The sequence below is a fragment of the Varanus komodoensis genome, unplaced genomic scaffold, assembly GCF_004798865.1.
Source record: "Varanus komodoensis strain SLA01 unplaced genomic scaffold, ASM479886v1 scaffold32, whole genome shotgun sequence".
NCBI lineage: Eukaryota > Metazoa > Chordata > Lepidosauria > Squamata > Varanidae > Varanus > Varanus komodoensis.
The window spans coordinates 19,483,262-19,510,522 of record NW_025335798.1 but is presented as its reverse complement, the minus strand read 5'-3'; the positions used below and the strand labels follow the sequence as shown (position 1 = coordinate 19,510,522).

The 27,261-nt window shown below is 39.5% G+C and overlaps 1 protein-coding gene across 1 annotated transcript in view; it reads left to right on the top strand.

The window, feature by feature from the left end:
* The window catches only part of LRP1B (LDL receptor related protein 1B), a 730,365-nt gene that overhangs the window by 387,892 nt on the left and 315,212 nt on the right, over positions 1–27,261 (top strand). Inside the window, exons 13-16 of the mRNA XM_044438491.1 lie at positions 5,785–6,004; positions 10,311–10,500; positions 17,615–17,737; positions 20,993–21,133. Coding sequence (XP_044294426.1) covers positions 5,785–6,004; positions 10,311–10,500; positions 17,615–17,737; positions 20,993–21,133 — 674 coding nt within the window. The remainder of the gene's footprint in view (positions 1–5,784; positions 6,005–10,310; positions 10,501–17,614; positions 17,738–20,992; positions 21,134–27,261) is intronic.

The following is a 27,261-nucleotide window of genomic DNA, read 5'->3' as shown; positions in this document are numbered from 1 at the left end:
TGTTATATCCCTTATGATATAAATAATTGTAGCCTAAATTCAACTTTCTGCTATTATACCTTCTTTTAAACAATCATTAAATAACGGTTTCATTAATGAAAACACTTTCTGGGCAAAGACCTAATAAAAATCTGCATTTAAATTATCCAGCATTCTTCCATTTAGTTTCTTTTAATTTCCTGATGTAAGATATTTCTTTTTCTGTAAATGGTTTATATTGAAATTGATTACCTTGTAAACTAAAGGTTGGTTACTAAAAAAGATCTAGAAAAGTATTGATCCCATAATGTTTATGATTATCTGTTTGATAAAAAGATCCTCTTTTTTTAGGCTTTAACTTCCTCTAAATTCTGAGCCAGCTACCCTATTTACTTACTCACTGGTAGAACTATGTCACCTGCCTTTTTTTGCCAAGCTGTTGGGCTATTGATTTGTCATGTGCTTTCTGAGTTTGTATCTCCACTAAACCCACTTTCCACTGAGCTGTCGTTAATTGCTGTAATGTGTCAAATGATCAGTCTATATTGTATCAGACTCTTGATTTCTTGTTCAAGTGATTGTCATCTTTCCTTATATTCCTCTTTTTTGTTGTCAAACCAATACATTATCCCTTTAAAAGCATCCTATAATACAGTAAAGACACATTCATGTCACCCTATCCTCATTGGATGAAAACTTTTCAACTCAGGAGTTTATACAGGTTCCCTTATTTCACACGGAAAGCTGTTTCTGTCAACCATATGAGCACAGGGGGAGAGATGAAGACTTGGGTACCATTTAGGTGCAACATAAGCCTTCAGCACCAGCTCCCTTCTCTGCCCTCTTATCAAGACCCCTTTCTCCTTCCAACGCCACTTATTAACCTCAGTGTGGCAGCCAGTACATTTCTTTCCATGCCAACAGGGACAGGGCAGGGCAAGGTCTCAGCCTTCGGAATTCCAGTACTGGGATCACGGGGGTGTGGAACCAGGATGCCAAATGATCCTATGCCCTTTGCAGACGATGTCAAGAAGCCATCAGATCTCATCCTAGGAACATTAACCAAACTAATATTATCTCTAAACTAGTAAGATATCTTATCCTAGTAACCCATTCATCTGGAAGAAGGGATGCATATTATTTCCATATTTTTTCCACAGCCTGAGCATCAGAGCCTTAACCATTTTTAAAACCCAATCATGTCAAGTAAAAGTATGATTGCTTTTTGAATATGAATTCCATTGAGCTGAATAATCCATGTAATCTCTTGTAACTAGATTCAAGTAATGCTATAAATTGGTCATTCCACCATGCTATATCAAAATCTTTTGGGGTTACATTAGCTATTGTATCTTAGCTGCTAGACCTACCTATATCTGGCTCCATCACCATGTTGAAATCTTGTTACCATCTTTAATTCTCTTTCTCTAAATTTTGAAAAACTATAACAAATACACACCAGACTGGCAATGCCTGACTTCGAGCATACAAGCAAGGCCAAAGTTGATCAGGTCTTAATTAAGGGAAACCAACCAGCAAACACAAATACTGACCACTAATTTATCTTGCTCTTCTCTGCTATCATCAGTGTTGAAGTCCATATAAAAGAAAGGAAAAAATGGGGTTGGGGGAGGAAAAGAGAGAAAATAAAATAAGACTACAGGAAAGAGGAATGTCAAAACAAATCAGTTTGATTAAATAATAATAATATTCCTGGGCTTCATGATAACTCCTCTTCAAAGGCTATACTTCCAGACCATCTGAATATGTTCAGACTCCACAAAAATCCTGGGATCTGCTATTCTGTAGAAAGAGTATTTCTTGTCTGTTTTAAGCAGTTGATTATAGTAATTCTTTGCCCATCGTGGGGAGATAATTTCCTCACAATCCTCACTATTTACCGAAGCAGTTTGCCAAAGCTGCAAATGCCGCTGGTTCAGCCCCGCCAGAGGTGCTGCACTTGGACAGCGCGTCCTGTCTAGAAATGATCCTTACAGCTGTGCCTGAGCAGGGCATGCAGAGAACAGGGTCCTGTGCACAAACCACACCAACCTCTTCCTCAGTTCTGAGAAACAGAAAATAGTATTATGTCGTTGGAGGGCATGTTTTATCTTACGAAACTTGTATTCTTCCCACTAGCCATTTCCCTCTTCAAAAATCCTCTGGACTACACATTAGAAGAAATCTCCCCTGCCCCACAATAAGGAATGATGGTTTAGTTGCCTAGATTGCAGAAGTTGATGGTTAAGTCTTCATATATAGGGGATGGATGTATTGCATCTTTAATTCTTTACTGGGATAGCCACTAGTCATCTAAATCTTGGCAGAACTTTGCTTTTTATACTTGGAAAATAAATTTGCTATCCTTTTCTTATGTTAGATTTGATAGTTTTTTAAAATAAATAATGTTGTAATTCTAAAAAACAATTAAACTTTAAAAAGGTAGCACAGTCACACGGTACTTTTGTTGTGTCTCATGGCATGGTTTAGCCATGAGACAACTCTTGCATCCCAAACTAAGGTGCAGTGTTTTCTATTCTTCTTGAGCCATTCCATTGAAAATAGCTGAAATGTGTAATCATTGGCCAGGAAGAATAGCGTTCTACAAGAATTTTGTTAGAATTCATTTGTGACCAGAACTAGACCCATTCACGCTCTCAAACACAAACATGAATACATTTCATGTGCAAATCTCACATATTCTTGAGTTTGTGATGCTTCTCTGAAAACTGTGTACTATATTAAAACATAGATATTGAAAGCTTCACTGATTCTTCTATGTGTTCTTAGGATTGATAAATGAGAATAGCAGGTAATCAGTTGCAGCAGCTGAGGGAAACAACACTTTGAATTTTAAGTGCACTTATTTCACCATGAAACTTGATTCTGAATCCTGACTTGAAGACACTGTTAGTAGGCATTGAAGACAGTTAGTAGTTTCAGAAGGATTAAAACAGTACTTTACAGTGAGGAGAGGGCAGTCTTTGGCTTGATAAACTTAAAAGTAGCTTTAGTGACAGGTTTTCTTCTTGGGTGTTTTTCTTCTTTCTGGTTCCTCTTTTCCCTCTTCAGCACAGTGGGTGCAAAGATGTGTGGAGTTCATACAAACTTTTCTGTCTGGGCTTCCAACATGAATGAATGCTAATACATTCATGTTATAGTTCTAACAGTGGACTTCACATGTCTTACTACAAGGTTTCTTCTACTTCTGTGGGCTTTCTTAACTAATGCAACTGAAGTGTTTAACTTGATCAGATTAGAACTAAATGGTAAGGCATTTACACTTCTTGGAGGTCTCATGCCTGCCAAACAGAGAGTGAAAAAAAGTTATGTTGTTCATGCTAATAGAAGACAAGCATGGACATTATGCTTGGTTATCAATCATATGTTAGATCACCAGCCAAGGTTGAATGAAGACCCTCTGAAAGAAGTACTGGTGACACATTCAGAATGCCAGGGAATGCATGCATCTTTATCCAGCACTTCACTGGGAACACCATAAGTATTTCTCATTTGTAGTCTGTCACCATAATCTTAAATATATTTATGGGCACATATTCCTAAACATGTTTACTGCCCATATTCCAAGTCTTTGGCTTTAGTATTTATTGCACATTTTGTGACAGCCATTCTTAGATGTGCTAAAATATTTATCAAATGTCACTCTAAGAGAAAAAGTTGCCAAGCTGCAGAATCAAAATTGACTTTTATTTTTAATAATTATCTTTAGACAGTATTGTATAGAAATTGTCCCTGTAAATGCTGGCACATTCCAGTTCCATTTGTTCAAGAATTAAAAGGTTTCCTTTTAGTGCTTCAGTTACAATTCATTTTCTTCAGAAAACTTATTGCTTTTCACACCTCAATATTTCAGAGTTTTCACTTTCTCAGTAACATTACGATTACAACAACTGCAGAAAAGAGCTTGCGGTACATAATACAATTTCCATTTAGCGAGACTATGTGCCTTTTGATTCATGCTGAGAACTAGCATATTTTGGTCCAGCAAAGGAATTTTCTCCAAAATCACATTGGTTAATGACCCGGTTGTGTTTGTTTTGTTCTGTTTCTGTGGTTTCCCCCTCTGATGTGGCATGGCAGTGATCACATCTGAATGAGGCTTTGTTTCATACTCTACTAGTGCACCAATTCCCATGCTGTTCCTTTAACAGTTATTGGTGGTTTAGTTGCTTTAACTCTAAGTACCTCTCATTTACTGGTATCATTATTTGTTGGCTGATTGTTAATTGCGGAAAACTCAAAAGTGTCCTAATTTACTTGAGTGTCCAGTCTCTACACCCTATGTTTGGCAACAAGTCTTCCCCTAAAAGTTAAATAACTCTGTTACCCAGCATTTACTCTCCAACAATCATTGTGCCACACAAGACCAATAAAGCCAGTCTTTGGCTTTCTTAGTTATTGCTCCTATCCCTATATAATCCCTGTGGTTTTTTGGTCTCTAAGATGGCTGCCCCTGTAGGATTTCAACTGAATCTTTATGCTTGTTAACATGCAGCTTGCACACACAAGCAATATGGGGAGGGATGCTTTGAAACAAAGAAATGGCAGGCAAAGAACTGGTTAAGCCCCGCTCAGTTTGCCTTATTTGCTTTTAATTCCCCCTCTTCCTAAGCCATGTTGGTATTTTTAAAAGTGGCAGCATGGCAACTGGTACAGACTCTCGTGCCTGACATGCAGTAATTCATGGGAGATAAGGCTATCAATGGGTGTACTCGAGATGCCTGTGTATAAGCTCCACTCTCAGTGGCTGTATGAATCTTTACACCAATATCTGAGGAACATAAGCACAGGGTATTCCTATGGACCCGTATGGCCTGTTGGACTCCCAGAGGTATCTTGCAGGCTTCTGTTCAAAAAGAATGATGAAACCTTTGGTCTGATTCAGCATGATGGCTTTTATGCCCACAAACATTCATATGATCTCAGTGTAGCTTCATAAAATTGGTATTTCAGACTTTAGTAGCTGTTCTAACAAAAGCATGCATCTGTATTTTAATGGAAAGATTCCACATTATAAAGGGACCAGGGCAGAAAATGGGTATTGTAATACTTTGAGCACATTAATTTGAGCACATTGATACATTTGAGCACATTAATTCACTGAAGAAATGGAAACAAACACATTTTGAGGAGAATTGTTGAATAAATTGAGCTCCAAATACTAAACTATTTAGATGTTTTTTGCAGCAAACATGGAGTGTTTGTCGATCTTCTGAAGACAAAATAAGTGACTTCTTCACCATTCCTACCACACTGTGTTGAAGTTGTCAAAGTATTCACAACAATTTGCAGAAGTCAATAATTTTCATGGGGAAAGGTTTCTGAGTAGCACAGAGTTTCAATATAATTTTATTACATGGAAGAGGATTCTTCAAGTAGTTTCCATTCAAAGGACACATTACAATTAGTCAATTTTTGTGCAGTTCTTTCTTTGAAATAAAGTCAGTTTGTCAGTTTTTAGAAGGAAAAGAAGTCCATCAAAATTTTAGAACCCTGCTGCAGCTCATTAACAGAGCTCTGATTTCGCATGTCAACTGATTCAGTTTTAAATCACATAATTGATTATATTCTCTGTTCAGCAGCACATAATAGAAGTGACTTCCCCCCCTTGGTGCATTGCCTCTGTTGCTCATTTATTCTTCTTTGTGGAAGGAAAACAACAGTTAGAAGGCTTAAATCAAACTAGAAACATAAAGGCATTTCAGCCTTTATGTAATAGGCATTCTACAACCTAAATTACATGGTTCAAAGAATAAATGAATGTTCTTATTTGTTATTTCATAGCTGGATGTATTGGACAGACTGGGAAGAAGATGAAATAGATGATAGTGTGGGAAGAATTGAGAAGGCATGGATGAATGGCTTCAACCGGCAGATTTTTGTGACATCAAAGATGTTGTGGCCAAATGGATTAACTTTGGACTATCGAAGCAATGTATTGTACTGGTGTGATGCCTACTATGATCACATTGAAAGAATATTTTTGAACGGAACTGACAGAAAGGTGAAAGAAAACAGGCTGCTCTGTTGCTCATAACTTTTTGTTTTGCTTAATTGTATTGCCAATTTATTTTTCCTCCTGATTCCTTTAGGGCTGACTTGTTCATTGACCTTCTGGGTTCACAGCCATTGTGGTATTGTAGCAAACACTCTGATGCAGAAAAACAGTCTGGCCCAGAATACATCCTTTGCTTCAGAGGAAGGAGTTACACAAAGAAACATTTATTGCTCCTGGGTTAGCACTGAATGGGGTTACATGGCAGCTACAGTGCTTCCCCAAAAATGAGACCTAACTGGAAAATAAGCCATAGCATGATGATAGCATGCTCGTAATATAAGCCCTACCAAAAAAAATAAGCCCCAGTTAAGATTGTCCGCCAGACAGATGGGGAAACATGGTACTACGTCCGTTGCAACATACAATAGACATATTGAATTACAACGTAATAATGTTAATATATAATTAAATATAAATAAATAATATGCTTGACATTAATACTTAAAATAAATGATATTGTACATTATAATTATTTGTAAATACTGAAGCGGGTGCCTTGGATGAGAGGTAAACATCTATGTAAACAGATGAACATGAGACTTATTGCCAAATTACCACTCAGAGTACAGACATAACGCACAAATAACGTCAATACGCCATGTGTTATAACGGATGTACTTAATGCATGATGCAAAATGCAAGATGGGTGCAAAAAGAAAGAGGTATCCAGTCGAGTGCAAGAAAGGAATTGTGGAGAACTCTCGAGGCAAGAATCGTACAGCTTTCATAAGAAAATATAAGACATCACCTGAAAATAAGCCCTAATGTGTCTTTTGGACCAAAAATTAATATAAGATCTGGTCTTATTTTTAGGGAAACACAGTAAAAGTCACATTCAAACTATTGTGGCTGCTTTTGTGGGTTATTTTACTTTGTTTGCACCTGCCCAGGAAACTCTACATGCAATTGAACAGTCATATGCTACTTTTCCAGCATAGAAGTATGTTAGGAAAACCTGAAAATATGAGTATATATTGTAAAGGTGCCTTCCATGGAGCTCAGCCACATTTTTTTTCCTTGCCATATGGCAGATAGTAAAATGTAACCTAAAAGTTATTGTCTAAGTGAATGTTGCAAATAACACATGTTGAAACTAGGGTTGTGATCATACTCCCTGGAATCTGGCCCTCTTCTGTTCATTAGAGCTCTTCACACATTTGGCCCTGACTTAGGAACTGAGTCCATGAATGCTTGTTGAGCCCCAGTTGCACAACCAGCAACCTGATTCCACAGCATGGACAGCACAAACCAAGGCTGCAAGTCACATTCCTGAAAGATGAATGCGACTTGCACAGCATTCTCACAGGCTTGATTCCCGGTGGCTGCCTGCATAAATGTTTGGTACACTCAGTCCCAAGGTGGACTCATCGCCATGAGAGAGAAGGCTGGGCCAAGGGAATCTGATGGATTCCCATTCCCAAACTGGATTCTTAATTTTTTAAAAAATTAATTAAAACATTTATATGCTTTGCACCAGCCTCAGGACAGCTTACAAGGATAAAAATAACAATATAAATAATAATATTTATTTATTTATTTATTTATTTATTTATTTAATTTAGGGGACTTCTATGCCGCCCCATTCGCCGAAGCCTCGGGGCGGCTCACAATAATATAGTATTATAAACATTATTAAAAACATTCAACAATAAAACAAATTAACAACAATATGTCATCTCATAATCAAAGAAAAGAAATAAAAAATAAAAGAAAATGAAGGCACGACTGCATACAATTAATGATATTAACATTAGCAATATTAGTTATTAAAATGATGGTTAAATAAAAAGGACTTTACCTAGCACCAGAAAAAGTAGGGAGTCAGCGCCAGGAGGACCTCTCTGAGGAGCATGTTCCATAGCCTGTGTGCCACCACAGAGAAGGCCCTCCTCTGTGGATACCCTCTGTACCTCCCTCAAAAAGGGTTCCTGGAGCAAGGCCTCCCCTGCTGATCTTAAGGGGTGTGAGTTCATATAGGGGTGAATCCCTAGTTGAAAACTCCCTGGTTGAAAACTCCTTACCCTGGATCCACCTGTGGGGAAAAGTTACATACTGACAACGCAATCCTATGCAGCTTTAGTTGGGAGTAAATCACAGGTCACATATGAATGACATGACAACACACTCCTATGTAGTGGGTTGTTCATGGAATAACTGAAGCATGGTAGAAGATGGGATTCACCATGGATTCTCCCTTTTCTTTATCCCTAATCAGGGTTTTTTAAAGAGGGATATTTACAGCCATGAATTAAGTGAAATTTCAAAGCTTTATGCACTCATAAATGGAATGGCTCCTGAGTGTCTAGAGGGTGGAAAAGGTAATGGATACTGAGAATAGTCAGAACAACTGCACCAACTAGAGACTAAACATGAAGGTAGTGATCTACTAATCATACACATTCACAAGTAATGTCCCCTTATGATGTATCTCCCTTTGGCATAATTGGAATTAAAAGTAACTAATTAACCGATTTCCAGCCTTGTTCGGGCAAAGTTCATGGCTGGGTTCTAGTACGATTTCTCAGGAGGCACCTACTTGATCAGGCAAGTTTTTTGGTAAGGTGAAATATACAAATTAAATATACAAGATATATAAAAAATATGAAAACACTTGTGCTTTTTTGTTTTGTGGTAATCAAGAAAACAAAAAAGGTGGCAAACCAGTGATGGCTGCTCCAAAGTGCTGCTTTGACCCATCGGTGCAGCTGTCACTTGCTGTCACTTGAGGCAAGGGAGAAAATCTGCAGTAAAGCCCAAAGGGCTTGTGATTGGAGCAGGGGTCATTGGCTCCCCAGCCTCTGGACTGTAACTGCCCGGGTGAGTTCAGCTTGCTGGTGAACAGCTTGCTTGTCCCTTTCCTGTACCACAATGTGATCAGACACCTGCATTAGGACAACATGACAACCCATCATAAGTACAACCACTCCGAGAGCAATCTGTGGAATGACAGGGTAGGACTGGTTCAGACAATGTAGCAGCCAACAAGGCAGGTTGCCATGTCATCTGAATCCATTCAATGACGGTTGGATCTAAATTTAATAATGTTTTAATTTAATAATATTGAAATCAGTAAAGCAAGTCCCATGGATTTCAATGGGTTTACTATAAGTATAACCATATCTGCATGCAACATACTGTCTTATAGTGGGCCTTAGTTGCTAGCAAGTGTGTTTAGGAGTGTGTCTAGAAAAAAGGATAGCAGAGTCTACCTTTTTTTATCTGAGACCAGTGCCTTCTGGAAATGTTCGATTTAAGCTTAATAAGTTATGAAACAGAGACTCTTGTATTTCATAATGTACTCAAGCCATTTGGCAGGACATGCAGTTGGTACAGCCAGTTTTGATGCATGTGATTTTTAGACATAGTCCTAATTAGGGTACACTAATGTAGATAATGAATAAAAATTCTGTCATGATACACTTTACTTACACAGTGTGAACAGCTCTGTCAGTGGTTGTCTTCATGCTTTTAATCACATTCCAACATCTGGTGTAGGGTAAAAATCCAGATGTTGCATCAGTCCTGTAGAGGACTTTTCAAGAAGACTTTCTGGTCTTTGCTGTGAAGTAGAACACTCCCCCTCCATTGTTTTGGTGCTGGTGGTGCTGGTGGTGCTGGTTTGCCTCTACTGACATCAGGGTGCTAAAATTGAAGAACCAAGGCTGAGGCTGTTTCTGTGATAGCTGGAAGAGGTTTTGTGAAGCTGTAGCACCTTTCCGGTGTCAGACCTTCACTACTACCTCCAGAAAAGGAAATCTGAAACATTTTATGGCACCTGGATATCCTGCCAAGGACCACAACATTGCTGCTTAAACGTCCTAATAGGCAGAAGCATTCCCCACACAAATTCATGCAGGTTTTCATACAAGCAGATCAGAACTATATAAGGAAGGAACAAATTAACATTGTGGTGTTCTCTTACATCTTCGCTTGATTTTAATTTATTTAGTGCAGCAATGGGTAGAAGGAAGATTTTCAGATGTTTTTGGCTTTTGCTCCCCTAAACCTCTGCCAGCATGGTTAAAGGTTAGGAATGCTGAGAGGTAAAGCCCAAAATATTTGGAGAACCATCTTCTGCCCACTCCAATGTTAGAAATTGGACTTCGGTTTCTTTATGCATGGTCAAAGATGTTTATGTCAAGCACAGCCCCTCCCCTGCAGATGTAGAGAGATTCTTTCCCAGTTTCTTATTGTATTCTTATGCTTTTAATGGTACAGTCATAACTATTTAACTGATATCACTTAATTGCAGGTGGTCTACAGTGGAAAAGAACTGAACCATCCGTTTGGACTCTCCCACCATAGGAATTATATTTTCTGGACGGATTATATGAATGGGTCTATTTTCCAGCTAGATTTGACGACTAGAAATGTGACACTTCTAAGAAGTGAGAGATCACCACTGTTTGGGCTGCAGATTTATGATCCCCAAAAGCAGCAAGGTATTGAAAACAATATTTTTTGCATTCACACCAACTCATGTTGTAACATTAGTTATAGAAAGGATTGCTGCCTCAATCTTTGTCAGCAAATTGCCTGAGCACCAGTTCAAAGATGTGAAATTCATTTAGTAAAGAAGAGTTGCAGCTAAGTCCCACTGAAATAAATATGTCCTAAGTTAGTCTTGAAGATGATACATTTCTTTCGCTTTTGATGGAAATTGGTTTTAGCTAACTAGCACAAGGATTATGGCATGAAATACTATTAGAGAAGAGACGTTCCACACACTCTAGTTCATTCAGTATATTACATTTATGCCGTAGTTGTTACTGTCTCAGAAATATTATTGAATGTTGTAAATCCCATACTGTACTACTTCACCCTGTTTAAGTAAGCATACCCCACTGAAGAAACAGGAGGGATTTCATCCCTTAGCCTGCAGATAACGTCTTTCTTTCACGAAGGACTGTTCTCTTCAGCTATGATTCTGCTGAAAACAACCAAAGACCAGAGAGAAGAGAGAGAGGAAGGGCTAGTTCACACGGTCACTACAACCCACCATGGCTTATTTAAACCACGATGGGTTGCAGGATAAAGCAGAGGCAGTTGTGAATATTTAGGTTATAGCGAGAAGGCGCCATGCTTAGTATGACATCGGAACCTGGCAACAACCCACACTGCCCTGAACTCAGATCTCAGCATAAGCAACAGTGATGCCCTGCTTGGACAGTTTGTTCAACAGTCTGTTCCAGCACACACTGCAACCTGTCATGGCTTAGCTAAGCCATATTTGGCAGTCATGAGAAGCAGCCCAAGTAAAGTAAGAGGATTCCAGAAGCTGAAGTCTGGCTGTGCTGTTTGCTCTGATTCTTCTCACTGAAGACAAGTAGGGGATCACAAAACCTGTGTGAGCACCTCTGTCCGATGTTTTGTGATATCCCTACTGGTGAACATAACAGTTGTCTAGCCTTCTGGATTTACTTCTTCAGGCTCAGACAAGACACCAGTGCTGGTGTCACACTGGTGGGTAGGAGATGGAGCAGAATTCCCATATCTTGACCCGTGGTTACTCTAGCAGATTGTCAAAACCCTTTAGGGGAACATTATTTCATAACAAGCAGGTTTTACATCAATATCTTAACAGGTTGTTGTGATGAATACAGGACTAATCCATTTTCAGTGACAGTCTCTGAGGGTTTCTTTAGACACTGATGTTCCTAGCATCTTTCAGATTTTCTAATCTTTGGGAGGGGGTAAAGAACAGCAGGAACCAATCTATGTCATTTAAAAAAATATTTAAAGATTTTCTTCAGTTGTAACATTGAAGAACTCCAGGTGTAGGTGTGGACAGTAATGATGCACAAGGATCCTGCCTCTTGTTCCAGAAGGATTTGAAGCTTTGTGAATGTTCCAATGAAAAGATTGGCCAAAAGATGCCAATCTTTAGCAAAAGTTCAGAAGGTATTCTTAGAAAAAGGCTGCTTTTTGCCTTTTTCTTTACTGACCCAAGGCCAGAATCTTACCTTGGGAAAGAGCAAAGAAAGGTGAAATCCGGAGTACCAACACCACAAACCCTGACAGATCATCTTTCCAATGACTAGGACTACACTAGTTGGAAATTGCTTGGCTGGTAGAAAGGTGCAAGACAACATGCAGGGAAAAATGTTGTTAATGGATTGTAAATTCTGCTGAGCATTTCTGGAATAAAAGGACTAAGAAAGTATGTATGATATGAATACTGCTGTATTATTAGAAGGCTCTGCAAAAAATATCCCCACAAACATCCTGCAGGATTATGCTGTTTTCACTCTGACTTGCCATAGAAATAGATTAAGTACTACAGACTTTTTAAACCCTGGAACAGCATGCAATTGGCTGAATTTTAAAAAAAATGGTCTTGTGTATTTGGCTTAAAAGAAAACCAAAAAACCTCATTATTATTATTATTATTATTATTATTATTATTATTATTATTATTATTATTACATTTCTATGCCGCCCCTTGCCGAAACCTCGGGGCGGCTTACAACACGATAAAATACATTGAAATACAATAGTACATAATAAATTACCATTAAATATAAAAATACAAAAAATACATTGATTTACAAATACAAAATTAAAATTATCAGTATAAAATAAAAATATAGGATGAGAAAGAGAAGGAAGAAGAAGTTGCCCAGGCCAGATCATATGTTTTAACAATTGAAATGATGTTTAAATAAAAAGGTCTTTACCTGGCGCCGAAAAACCAGTAACGACGGTGCCAGGCGGACCTCTTTGGGGAGTGAATTCCATAGGTTGGGCGCCACCGCAGAGAAAGCCCTCCTCCGGGTACTTACTCTCCTAATTTCTTTCATGGAGGGTTCCTGGAGAAGGGACTCTCCCGCAGATCTCAAAGGGCGGTCGGGCATATACGGACGTAAGCGCTCGTTCAGGTAGCCAGGACCCAAGCCGTTTAGGGCTTTGTAGGTCATAATCAACACCTTGAATTGGGCCCGGGCTTCAATGGGAAGCCAGTGAAGCTGATGGAGGACTGGAGTCATGTGAGCATAATGCCCTGTCCCCGTCAGCAACCTGGCAGCTCTATTTTGCACCAATTGAAGTGTTCGGACTGTCTTCAGGGGAAGCCCCACGTAAAGCGCGTTACAGAAGTCTAGGCGGGAAGTCACCAGCGCGTGTGTCACCGTCGCCAGGCAGTCGTACTCCAGGTAGGGGCGCAGCTGATTAATCAGCCAAAGCTGAAGGAAGGCGTTCCTTGCCACCGCTGTCACCTGAGCTTCCAAAGAAAGCTCCGGGTCGAGGAGTACTCCTAAGCTGCGGACCTTATCCCTAAGAGGGAGTGTTGCACCATTCAGGACCAGGTCAAATCCACCCTCTCCGAAACCCAATCCGCCAACCAACAGGACCTCCGTCTTGTGAAGTATACACACTTCAAAAAACATTCCCCTTTTGTCTTTCAAATCCTTCAGCAATGACTTCATCCCCACTGTGAATCCTGCCTTGAGTTTTTTTCTGGTTTCTCTTCAAATTTGTTTGGTCACATTCTCAGCCTTTTAGTCCTGTCTTTGGAAACACCCCAAGATATTTATTCACATAAGAGTGCCCATTTTTGGCCATCACTAAAAAAGAGAAAATGTAAGAGGAAAGACAAAATCTTTCTGCTCCACAGTTTCCTGCCACTATACGCATATGGATGTTATGCATGGAGCAGAATACAACCCTTTTCCACAACTTCCTTTAAACACTGAACAACTTTATTTCTGTTGTACTTATTTTACGTACTCAGCTTATGTTGGAGGAGGAGGAGTAGGAAGTGAAGCCAGAATGCTGGACTGAAATGTATACACATAAAAACTGTGTGTATTACTCAGAGTCTGGCTGTGAATTTTTTTCAGAGATCTTTGCAGAAAGAAAGGAAGAACATCAGAGTTGTCTGCTAACTTTGGCAGCTTGGTCCAAGATACTGTATGTCAAGAGGGGGTTCCCTCCCCCACCATAGAATCAGGAAGCAGAAGAGATCACACCTCAGTGTCTTTTAAGACTGGTCCAGTGAGGAGTACCACCTTGAGAAAAGGGTGGTGGTGGGTGTTAGCTAAGCAGTTCTGATGTGCACGTGCCTGTAGTTCTTGCCATTACGTGACACCACAATTCATTGGTGTAGCAAAGGTTGCAGCAAGTTAGTTCCTTTTGCTCCTGTATGTTCTGTATGCACTTCCTTACAAACTCTTTTTCCTATCAGTAAATAAGCCCTTGTTAAAGTTGCCCTGTTAGTAAATACTACAGTAGGTTTTAGAGAGTTCTTTTCCACAGACCGTCCTATATTATTTTACTGTTGGAAGACACACATCCTCTTTTCTTATTCATATATGGATTCATTGGGATGTTTCCAGAATACTTAGGAGTACCTGGATTGTATGTTTGCAATCAACTGCATTTAAGTTAGTCATGACTAAAGTCACACTGGTCTATTCTAACTGTGGCTAGGTTAGAATCCAACTCATTCATTTATAAAACTTGTTTTAGAAACTTTTCCTTATTTTTATGTTTTTATTTTACTATTATTGATTTATATATTAGGTGACTCAGAAATCCATAAACAAACTTGGACAAGCTCTTGATAGAGGAAAAATCAGGTAGCTGCTATCCTGCAGAAAATTTGGGTAGTTCCTTGTTTTTCATTATCTAAATTGCATTGGATTGAGGGAGGATCTCAATTTTCAAGAAAGGCTGCATATCAATCAATTTTTTGCTTTCCCATCAGTATAATGTATAATTCCTAGCTGAAAACTTATGGAAAGAAGCACATTGCCATGATAACTGATTTGCATAGGGATCTGTTTTGATGAAGCATAATGTACTTTTTATTCATATTCACTTGGGTTTCTATTGAAGCCAAATTGATTATCTCCATTTACTTCAATGGGATTAGTAAATAATCCTTTGTTGCTAGTTAAACTTACATCAACTGCTTGTTAAACACCCATCTATAGCCTAATCAATAGTCCCCACATTTTATATCCTTCCAGACTTGAATTAGCAGTTATGTGGCTCAATAAGCTGAGTGTTGATTTGGAATTAAAATGTGTTTATCTGCCATTTCCTGCTTTAAACAGTCAGAAAATGTAAATTTAGATTCCACCTATAAGCAGGCTTGAATAATGGATTCTGTACATCTCTTGTCAGTTGACATTTATGAACCCGTTAACAGCTTTTGTTAACCTGTTCTGCAGACAGCTTGAAGGACATGTTACCAAGGGGTTTTATGTGTGTGTCTGTGTTACAGAGGAGTGTTTTGTTTTGTTTTTTGTTCCAGTAGTAAACATTTGCTACTACTGCCTCCTTTCCTTTCCTAACCTAGCTGCTGCATGATACTCTAAGTCAGCAGTGGCTGAATAATGGCCTTCCAGATGGTTTAGCCTACGATTCCCATCAATCCTTCCCAGCATAGCCAATGCTGAGGGATTATGGAAGTTGTAGGCTAAAACATCTGGAGGGCTACAAATTCTGCACCCCTCTTCTAGGTATTAAAAATACTATTTCTCTTTCCCTTTGTCATATTGTTTTATTAATCTCCTTTAGAATCCTGGAGGAAAGGATTGTGGTTAAATGTTTTACTGTGTGATCTTTGGGGTCTTTTTCTCTGTTGATCAGCAGCAACGGTATTCATAATATTTACAGCTATTCCAATTTGCAGGCAATTACTTCACAGCTGGTACCAAGTCATGTTCTTGTATTATTCACTTTTAGAATACAAGGTGTAGGAAACTAACAGATAACCTTTATGTATAAATTATTTAATTGAGGGAAAAGATTCTAACTCAGACAAAGAGGGAGGGGTTACAGTCAGTAGCTGAAATGTCAAGATGAGTGGACCTTGAGCTAAGCCAGGCAGTCACTGAGTATTAGTCAATTTCAGATACCGTGGAAACTTAGTGAGCATTCTCGTGAAGAGGAGGGTGGGCCAAGTTTTACCAATCCTAAGGTGCAGCACCAGCTAAAGAGGGCAGGGCAGCTGAGAAGCATCAGACGGGCCAAGCAGGACAATCTGGAATGCTTTGTTCAGGGATGAGAAGTATTCAGTTTAGAATCAACTTCTTATCATTAGGCTGTTTTTGGCTGCTATTCTAGCTTTGCTTGTTCTTTCCCTATTGACTCCTGCATTACTCTCCATTTGTACTTGTGCTGTCTGTCAGCACTAACATAATAAAGCCTATTGTCTGGGTCTGCTTGGAACAAGGGAGAGATGAACCACCATTGCATTATGCAGCTTCTGATACCTATTTCAATCCCAAGGTCATGCAATATAGTTGAATCAGGATTGTTCCACTCTAGAAGTCAGTTGAATGGAACAATCTCAGTTAGGCTTTTATTGACCCAGGATTCGGAAGCTAAATGGTGTTAGGGAGCTTATAGGCACCCAAGGTCTCTCTAGCTGTTGGTTTGTGGAATTAACTGGGAATATTTAAAAATATGAAATGAGGTTTCAGTCAATCCACCCATCTAGGCAAAACTAATAACAGGGATGCTTAAGCTATCTGAAAAATCTTCCTGATCTGATTAAAACTCTAAGCTTCTCTTGACAACCTTGAACAGTTTTTCAAGAAACGTCTAGATTTGTCCACACTTTGTTGTCTATGGAATTCAGTGGTGACCCAAGTATTTGGAGATCTCTTCAAATAAATTTTGCTCATCATGTTAGAACTTCTGCAACTTCCTTCAAGATTTCTCACAAATTCTGCAAGAGTAAGAGCTTCAACCTTGGTCTTGAAAATTGCATCAGCAAAAATTCATTGGTAACACTAGCCCATAATAACAATTTGTCCATTTAGATATTAAAAGGCATTTGTAGCCATACTCTAGGTGACCAAGAAATTAGACCTAGAATGTGGATGGAGAAATGACTTTATCCAATCCACAAAGGTGCATCAATTAATTTTTCCTATGCAATAGTATATTTGTCATGAAAACATGCAGAAATCGAGGAAGTGAGGGAAGTGTAGTGAGGACATGAGAAACAAGAGCAGCTCTGATAGTACTGTCTGATTGTTACTGATGAGGATGCCACAGAAATCTTTGGACTCTACAGCCCTCTTTCCTCTCATTGCAGGTGTCCAGGATTTTGCTTGTTCTTAAGTAACTTAGGACACATTAGACAGAAAAACGTCCTACATCTCCCAGCATTCCATAGCCAGCCAGGCTGACTGGGGATGCTGGATCATGCATAAGACTGCACCATGCTCTGTCTAAACACGCACAGCTTGCACCATCAGTAAATGCAAAGCAAACCAGAGTGCTCATAGTATCTTGATTAAGATGAAGGAGAAAGAGAAGGCTAAAAATGAAATAAATGCATCCGGTTTATGAGTCTAGTAAATAGTGTTCCAACATGCATTTTAAAATTAAGAGATAAGCCTTAAGCTGATTGAATCATATGGTAGTTATTGTACCTGTAGAAATGGCACATATCAGAACAATGTGTTTTCTAAATAATAGCAATTTTCTCCACATTCTTATAATACACTTTTATAGTATGCTGTTCAAATTATTTGTTCTTAAGGTTCCATTTCTTTTTTTCTGTTTGTCTGTCTAACTGTCTGTCTTTTTTAATTGCAGGTGACAATGCATGTCGGGTTAATAATGGCGGCTGCAGCATACTCTGCTTAGCTGTACCTGGAGGCAGAATGTGTGCCTGTGCAGATAATCAGCACTTGGAGGAAAACAGTACAACCTGCATAAGTATGATCTTCCTAGATGATATTTAAGATTGCATTAATGTTGCAGGAAACATAAAATTGGAAGTATAAATGTCCAATACATGTCCTTGTATGCCACAGGCAACCATGTGGAAATGACAGCATGTTGTACTGAGCACAGTATTCACAATCCTGATAATCTGCTTGAGGTTATAAAGATAGTGCTGGCTACTGGACATCCTTCAGAGAAATTTCTGAAGGAATTCAACTTTTTTAAAAGACAGTTGTGGATTTTATATGACATTCTAAGAGGTCTAATGGTGTACTTGTCCAGATTTTCTTGTTATTAAAATAGCGTATTCATTATTTTTTATGAAATGTATATGCCATCCAATTACCAGCATCTCTGGACAGCTAACAACATAAATAAATTAATGACCCACTCTGGCTGCAAATACAATATTAAAATTCAATATTAAAACATATTAAATATTGATTAAATAAAAAGGTCTTAACCTGGCACCGAAAATAATAATGACGGCACCAGGCGGACCTCTCTGGGGAGCGCATTATCTTCTCTTAATCTTCTTACACACAAGAAATGCTGCTACAGTACATCCTTACCAAATGGAAATTAAAAGAATCTGCTTTTCTAATAGAAAACATAACATAAATGTTTATCTACATGTAAATGAAATCAAACTTGGGTTGTTTTCATGCTAACATTTTTCTATGGTTCATAACAATAAGGCAATTTCATTGCTACCTTCCTCCCACATCACAGTTTGTGACAGTCACAAATTTCACAATTTGTGAAAGTTAAAAAACTTTAATGAACAAGTTAAACAATTAATTTCTATGTTGATGCTCAATTAATGGGGATGAGAAAACATTGTTATTAAATCCAAGCCCTATATAATTTAGGTACCTGCCTTTTGTATTCTAGATCCCCTTTTCTTCTGAGATGAAATGAGTGGCACTTTTTTAAAAAAAGCTCTGGTATTTATCTACTTTGGTGAAGTTGTGGTGCAAAGTGCATTCTTTTTATTATCCCTTATTCAATTTTCTATTTGTTGTGAGGCTGCCAAACTCTTGCTGCTAAACTTTCTGGGTGAAATAGGGAAACTATGGGAAAACATTGTAACTGGTTTCATATATCACTGCAATGTGGAAATGCAGAAACCTTAGAACAGACTGTTGGTTCTCCATCATTCAGGGTCGCCAAACATGCCACATTTCACCATGCTTCCTGCAGTTGCACGGAACGGCATGCCGTTCCTGCCATGGTTTGCCATTATGTGTGAATACAGCCAGCGTTGGGATTCCTTTAACCTTGTATTTCAGATGGGACAGTGTGCATACCAGGGAGCACTGTGGACTAGTTTCTTGGCCCTCACCTGTTTTACTTTTGTTTCAGGATTCTTGCCACATGTTTTCAAAAGTAGAGTAAAATTGCTTCTGTCTTAAAAATGCAGATATCTTCTCCTAGTAAATCTTTTCGATATTCATAAAGATCCCTTAACATTTCTACAGTGCGTAAACTGAAGCGGAACACCTGAATTAGTGTGGGCAGCGGTGAATGAAACCTCATAAACTGAAGGGAGAAGGGAGTAGATTCTTCAGTGCCCCGTGTAACTGTAGTCTTACACTCCTCTAGAAACACTGAAGAAACAATAAGTTTCAAACAAGGCTAGCCTTTCAGGATATGTGCAACTGAACAATTCCAATTTTACATATTAGCATAAGACTTTTTGTTGCTGTTGTTTTTAGTACAGCATACAAACACTTCTTCCTACAAGCATTGTTTGTCTTGCTTTTTTAATTTTAGGGTTAATCTATTGGTTAAGCACACTTTGGATCAAACACAGGGCAGTAAGTGATATTGCTGATATGGATGTGCTGCTTCTGTTGCACTTGCAGGCTCTGTCTCTGATCCAGCAGGAGCAAATGCTTCCAAAATGAATCCCAGAAGCAAGCAGAAATGCTGACTTTGCAAAAATGACAGGGCAGCAGAGTTCCCTTGTGAGAACTCCCCTGACCTGGGTCATCCTGGAAACCACAGAGATGCCAGTCATTTCCACTTTCTTTGGAAACTGCAAGGTTCTCATTATGCTGGTTTTGGCTAATGCATTGCACACTGCCCATAATATTGAAATATTTGAACTATTCAGCAAATGTCAACTTTTTTAAGTATCTGAAAGTATTACACTAGAAGCCTTCTCCCTGGCATGCTGTTATTCTAAATCTATGGATGACGGGTGGTATGAAGTGAGGACCTGCGGCGGTGTTAGCAGTGAAAGAGCCTTCCTTAACGCTTGGATAGTTCTATAACTGCTAATATTTGTCACTTCGTCATCCTGACGCTTGTGCTCCTGCAGCATGGCATGAAGCGTGCCTCGGAAGCATTGTTTCCCTTCTTTGAATCCCTTAGGTAGTATGCCATTATTACTGACAAGTTCATTTCAGTGTAAAAACATAAAGAAAAACACCACCCTAAAGGATTCCCCACCCAGTTTTCTTTAGCAGGAGTGGATGCATCTATCAGCTTCAGTTTCTCCCACAGTCTCCTTTTTGCGATCTTAAGTTTAGTTTAATAGAACCTGGATTTTTTTGGTTTCTTTTCTTTTTAAGCTTGAAAAACATGCATATGCATTTTTGTACATTTCCCTTTTTGTCTACAATTGCTGCTAATACTTACTATTTTATTTACATTATATGTATACCACTCCATACCTAGGCAGATTCCAGAGTGGTGAACAGTAAAAAGTAAAACAGACAATATGCACACTTTCTGTCAGCAATTTTCCTAATAGGTGTTTTACATACTGTCACGACTACATGCATTTTTGTGTTCAATTTCCTTCAGTATGTGATTTTTTTTAATTGGAGCCCTTTGTTGCAAGAACTGAGCAGTGCAAATTTCCAAAGATAACTAAGTTTTAATACAGGTTCAAAATGAAAGCCAAATTAAAATAGCAGCCAACTATTTTCTTCCTCATTCTTGTCCTTTAGCCCCTCAGGAAAGGACGGATTTGGGGTGAAACTATGTGCTGCTGTAACGCAAAAGTATTACAGAGACCCTTGACTCTGATTGGAGTGAAAGTAGCTATTTATATTGGCCATGTGTTCACCTGACAATTGTATAGGAAATTCCTGGTCGAATTATTGAGCATATGGAATACTTAGCAAAAGCTGAAAGTTATCTAAAACTATAGTATGTGTAGCTTTATATTTGGTGCTTGTATATGAACTAGTGATGCTAGAGTTGATATATTTATATGTGCTTGTGTCCCTTTAGTTAATTCTGGAGAAATGTTACCCAAGCTATGCAAACCAGGAGAGTTTCAATGTAAGAACGGGCGCTGCATTCAAGAGCTTTGGCGCTGTGATGGTGACAACGATTGCCTGGATGGCTCAGATGAACATTCAGAGATTTGCTGTAGGTATCTGCCAAAAATCTATCTGCCTGCCTGCCTCTCGCTCTTGCTCTCGCTTAAATATATATAATTTTTATAAGTCTTAATGCATGAAAAACATAAGTGTCTGAGGAGTATGAAAATGAAGCTGGGGTTGTCTCTTTACATGCATCATCCATTTGTGGGAAATAGGTGCACACTAGAACTGCAGCATACTAAGGGATACTTTTTGTTCATTGCTCTGATCATGCTAATGATCCTCACTCTTCAGTATGTCTGCTTTTCTTCCTCTGATTCTGCCCTTTGCCCTTGCTTGGTTGCTCGACCAGGAGGCAAACTCTGCTTGCAAATAAGGAAAATCAATTTAAATACCCTGAAGACAGAATTACTGTGCAGAAGGTTGCTAAACACTTCATTGCTTCTTGGCAATGATGTCCTGAAGGGTGTCCAAGAAAACAAGCTTCGTTTGGAACAAGATGCTGTACAGCTTTTGCTTCCTCAGTATATTGTAAAAGAAGACATATGGGAACTGCAGTAAAAGCAAAAGTGTTTTTCATGTTTGCTACAACTTTACTACTTAACCATTGTAAGAACAAGAAATGCTTATGCACCTGAAGTTGACAGCAAGTCTGAGCAATGTGTAGCTTCATTGCTTCAATGAGCATTGCAAAATGCTTCCCAAATACATGAGTTTAATACATTGGCCAGGACTAACCCTGTAGGTCTTTCGCATCTCATATGATTCCTCATAAACAGGCACATTGATGGGGTTAGTTGAGAAAGGAAGAGTGGCACAATTTTAAGCAACCAGTATGGTTGCTTAAAATTCACACATTTCCTGCTGTAGTGTGGGATTGTACCGTGGAGAAGTGGTGTCCGTGAATATTTAAAAAGCACAATGTGCAGATTTTAAAAAACAAATTAATATAAGAAAAATCTTACATTTGAACACATGTAGAAAGTAGATGGACTGAAATTCAGTCAATTTGTACATCCCTAATAATGGAAGCCCTATTTCATGGTTCACTGCCTTGCCATGGTGAAGGGGCTTGTGTAGCTCAAAGAAGCTATGGAGACGCTAACTCAAATACTTTGGCCACCTAATGAGAAGGAAGAATTCACTGGAGAAGACCTTAATGCTGGGAGCAATTGATGGCAAAAGGAGAAGGGGACAGTAGAGGGTGAGGTGGCTAGATGGAGTCACTGAAGCAGTTGGCGTGAGCTTAAGTGGACCCTGGGGGATGGTGGAGGACAGGAAGGCCAGGAGGAATGCTGTCCATGGGGTCATGATGGGTCGGACACGGCTTCGCGACTAGCAAAGCAATAATGGAAGCGACTCTTAGTCAAGCTGGGAGAATATAGGATAGCTTCTTCCTCTTCTTTAAAAAATGGTGTTTCAAAATGTAATTTATATCAGCTTGTTTGACACTACACTTCATTGAATGAAGGTTACTTTAAAGTAGGCATATATAGAATTACACCGTAAAAGTATTTATTGTGAGATGGTTTTGTGTTTTTCTAGATTGGAAGGGATATACATGATCAGACAGTTTCTTATCCATGTCTTTAAAAATGCTAGCAGATGAGATTTTTAACAGTTTTTGTTCTTTTTAAAGTAACTATCACATGGTAATCCCATATTTTGCTATCTCACCATGTTGTTAGAATTTTAAAACTGCATTGTATCTCCTCACCACATTTTCTTCCAACATGTCAATTATTGGACCAACCACTGGTAAATTACTACTTCTGTAGCAGTTTTTAGGTCTGTACTATAACCTTTGTTCTAAGTGAAATTTGAGTGTTTTCAATGCTCTGTTGTTTCCTACACTGAAACAAAGCTGCATGACAGCTTTTTCAGTACATATAGTAGAATTAAGGGCCTCCAGTTCTGCTGTGGACTGAAATGTAAGGAGGCAGTGATGAACCATGGGGGAATGGGATACTGCTTCATGCCTCTTCTAACTGATTGAGCAAACTGATTGTTTCACCCCCAAATAAGGATGGTGGGAGAAGGCTAGATGTGGGCTAATATGGAGAGTACCCTGCTGTGAGATACCCAAGGTGCTAATGCAATAGTGAGAAACAAGTCAGATAGAACTCTGTCTAAACAGATATTGGCTTAAAACATCAGTACTTTCCTTAGGCTATTGGATCATCCAGGTAGCATATCTAGTCTAACTACCAGTGTTTCTCAAGTGGACACCCTCTGAAGGCCAGCTACTAAATATTCTTCATGCTGAGATGCCAAGGACTGAAGTATATACACAATGCATGTGCCCTGCACAGCAGTATAATTGTCATCTCTTATGCATCCAATTTTCCTGAAGTGCTCATTTTCTATGATTTGATATTTCTTGTTGCAGATATATAGTTTTACTGTAGGAATGCACTGGCTGCTGGACATGGGTCTCAGGCAAAGTGTTCCAGGAACTCCTAACTGGCCACAGAACATGGTGGTTTTCCATCGATTTTGTGATGGTATAAGTCATGTTTTAGTTTTGCAGGGGATATGTGTTGGCGGCTTGAGGTTTTGCCACCTTTCAGTTGTATTCTAATTGTTTGAATGAATGCTGGATTCAGTGTGAAGCTGTGTTCTATTGTTCTGAAAGCTGTGGGCTTTGTGTGATGACCTTCCTCCATTTTCCTCTGCTGTGAAGGCAAACATTTGCTTTAAACACATGTGCTGTCATGGTAGAGAGTTCTGCATGGACCAGAGAATGCAGATTCTGGGGGTGGAAAGGGCATGGCCTAAGCCACCCTCACTATACTTTTATAAAGGGACGGGGTCTATTCTGTGTAACCCTCTTTTCCCAGCATGGAAAGAGAGCAAAGTCTTTCAAAGTATTTTTTCTCTTGGATGTTCATTACCTCTGTCGGGGTCTTTTATCCATTCCTGTACTACAGTAGAGAAGGTACTCCAACCCTTGTGCTGGAATCAGTACACAGAGGTTTCCCATCTGGCCTGCAGACTTTCTCCAATCAGTGACCATTCTGTTGCTGCACTGTCTTCCTGTGTGCCAAGAAAGGGAAGCTGTTCTGTTCTAAGTGCTGAGAAAGTTTCAGTGTGGAAGTCGGGCGAACCACCAATGGGGGAATAGATCACTCTTTTCCTACATCAAAAACCTATGCATTTCATGCTGTGTCCTAAGAAATGGAAAAGTCTCTCTCTGTGTGTTTTCTGTATGAAAAAATAAAGTTCCCAGAAGAGGAACGTACTACTTTGTTCCATTACTTGGCAATTTGTTACATTTAAATTTTCCTGTAAAGCACAGAAAGAAGTTTAGTGGAAGTCGTGTGGATTCAATAGGCAGGATAGAGAGAAAAGTGCAGCAGAAAGAGGTTTGAGCGGGGAATGGTGTGAAAAGACAAGAAGAGAGAACAGGGAGTGGCAGAGAGGGAGAAAAGGTCTTTCTTTACTACTATGCTATTCCCTCACAACTTTTCATCAAGAAAATGTGGCCTTCATCTTTAAAAAAATTTCCCCAGTCCTACCTATCATTTTAGTTTTATGCTAATATAAAAGTGAGTAACCCATCTTAAAGTTTTTCTTCTGCAACATTTGCTGCTGCTGCTGCTGCTGCTGCTGCTGTTGCATTAATAACTTATGGATCTCCTTTCCTTTTTTTTTTTGTACTTTGCTGCCATTGCTTCACTTAACAGGTTATGGAATATGAATAATAATCATTTGCTTTGAATGTTAATGTGTATATTACAAAGGCTCTGCAGTGATCAGTTGTTTCAGAGCTACACCCATACATGATTCCTAGATTTACTGTAACCATTTTTAACAATTATAATACATGTCTCTTCAGCTGTAAGAAACATTAATGCTAGGAGAAGACTACGTTGAGCAGTGATCCTTGTGATACTCCGTAGCTTCAGTGTTGTCGACGTCAATGACTCTAGGACTCATTTCAGCACTGCCTTTCCAACTTCCTTTTTTGTTTCTCGTAAAAGAAACTGTTTCGCAGAGTAGTTGCTGGGATGAAGGGATCTGTGGATTATGTAACATGTACTAATCCTACATCTGTTGCCATCAGTCACTGGAGCTCCCTGGATCACTATGGTCTGGAGTAGCCCATAGGTCTCCACTGAGACCTTGGGGTGCTAAAAGCATGTTCCTTTTTTGAAATGAGAGCCTTGCTGTGCAACGTTCAACTAAATTGTGAGCATGGCCCAGAGGATGGGAAGAACTTGATGATGTGATTTACTAGCTCCTTGGCCCCTGCCACAGCTGCCTCATGTTTTCGGTGACTAACAATGCTAAAAAACATTTGATAAATGCAAGGAATATTCTAACCCGGGGATAGGCAATGCAGTACTCAGTGCATGCTTGAGCAATTTTCCACGCACCTGTCAAGCTAGACTGCTGGTTCTGCTTTCCATATTTATTTATTTACTTGCAAGTGTTTTCACTGACAGGTGTTATCATTTTGAAGCAAAGGGTTATATGAATGGATAGGTGATGGGTAGGTTGAAGAGTGGTGTGTTATTGCTTAAAGTGTTCTTTTTAGTAGGGGTGAGCATATCCAAGTGACTCCAGAAGAATGCCAAAGTGTAGAATAAATATACAAAAGTATGAGAATCGAGTTAAGGGTTTCCAGGGAAATCCACAGTCACTGATTGACCAAATGCAGGGGGTTTTGATGGAGTGGAAGTGCTCCTTGGGAAGGGGAGTTCTGGGAGTAAGAAGGTTGACCATTTACCACAGTCACTCTCATGGACTGCTGGCTGCATCCCAGATGATTCAGAATCAGAATGTAAAACAAATTATAGTGGGATTATGGGGAATGGGCTGGGTCAAGATCCTGAGATGAAGGAGGTGAGATGCTTTGCTGAGCCAGGGAGTTTCTAGGATTTGCCAAGATATACAGCCAGTGGGAGTAGTCTATGAGGATGAGGAATTCTGAGATGTAGACCAGCCCTCCCCGGCTCTTGATCCTGTGGTGAGGGGTCAGCAGAGGTGGGAGGCCCAGTTGAAAGAGCAGTGCATGTACAGGAGGTGTGCTCACTTACAGAAAGTCCCCCTCAACTGGATAGGGCCCAGGGCATGTTCATAAGAAGAGTTCCTGGAGGTAAACATGAGATTGCGTTCAACAAATCAATCTGTGTATTCTCAGAAATCTGTTCTGGATGACTTTTACTTGATAGCAATAAAGAAAGCTTTGCAAAGGAAACAGTCTATAGCTACAGATTGCTAAATTTTGAATTGTCTACCACTTTATGTTGTCAATGTTAATCTACTTAGGGTTGCTCTCTTAATGAAAAACTGCACAATACATTAAATAGATTATTTACCAATGACACACTCTTTTTTTCTTACTCTAAAACAAGTGGACGAGACCCCAATCTGTATTGGAGCCACTTCACAGAGAAAGTGGAGGTTTAAACCTCACTCCCTATACCATTACTACATATGTATACATATACATATGCAAACTTTCCCCCTCCAGGTGGCTAAAGGCAGGGGAAAAAACCACAGGAGAGATTTAAGGAAATAAGGGGATGGCTGGTGCTCATAATCCCTACTGGGGTGCAATTAATTTTGGAATTTAGTTGCTGCATGTTATACATTTAACATATTGCCTTGCTTAACCTTCCCCTCTGGTTCTTAAGTATAAGAAACAGGGTAACATAGAAACATAGAAACAGAGCAAGTCAGAAGGGGTCTCCCGGGCCATCTAGTCTGATCTCTGGCACCAGCCGGCTCCGCTCACGACATGCCCACCATGTGGACATCCAGCCTATCCTTGAACACCCGCACCAATGGGAACTCAACGACTCTCATGGAAGCCCATTCCACACCCTTGGGGTCCTAACTGTCAGGAAATGCTTCCTGGCATCCAAATGGAACCTTGGCTCCCTGAGCTTTGCCCTGTTGGAGCGCGTCCTGCCTTCTTCTTCAGGGGAGAACAGGTCTCTACCCATCTCCATGTGACATTCCCTCACATACCTGTATGTCGCCAACATATCCCCTCTGAGTCTCCTCTTCTCCAAGCTGAAGAGACCCAGTTCCCTCAGTCTTGCCTCATACGGCATCCCCTGCAAACCGGCCACCAGCCTTGTGGCCCTACGCTGCACTGACTCCAACCTGGCTATATCCTTTCTGTAATGAGGGGCCCAAAACTGAACACAATACTCCAATTGC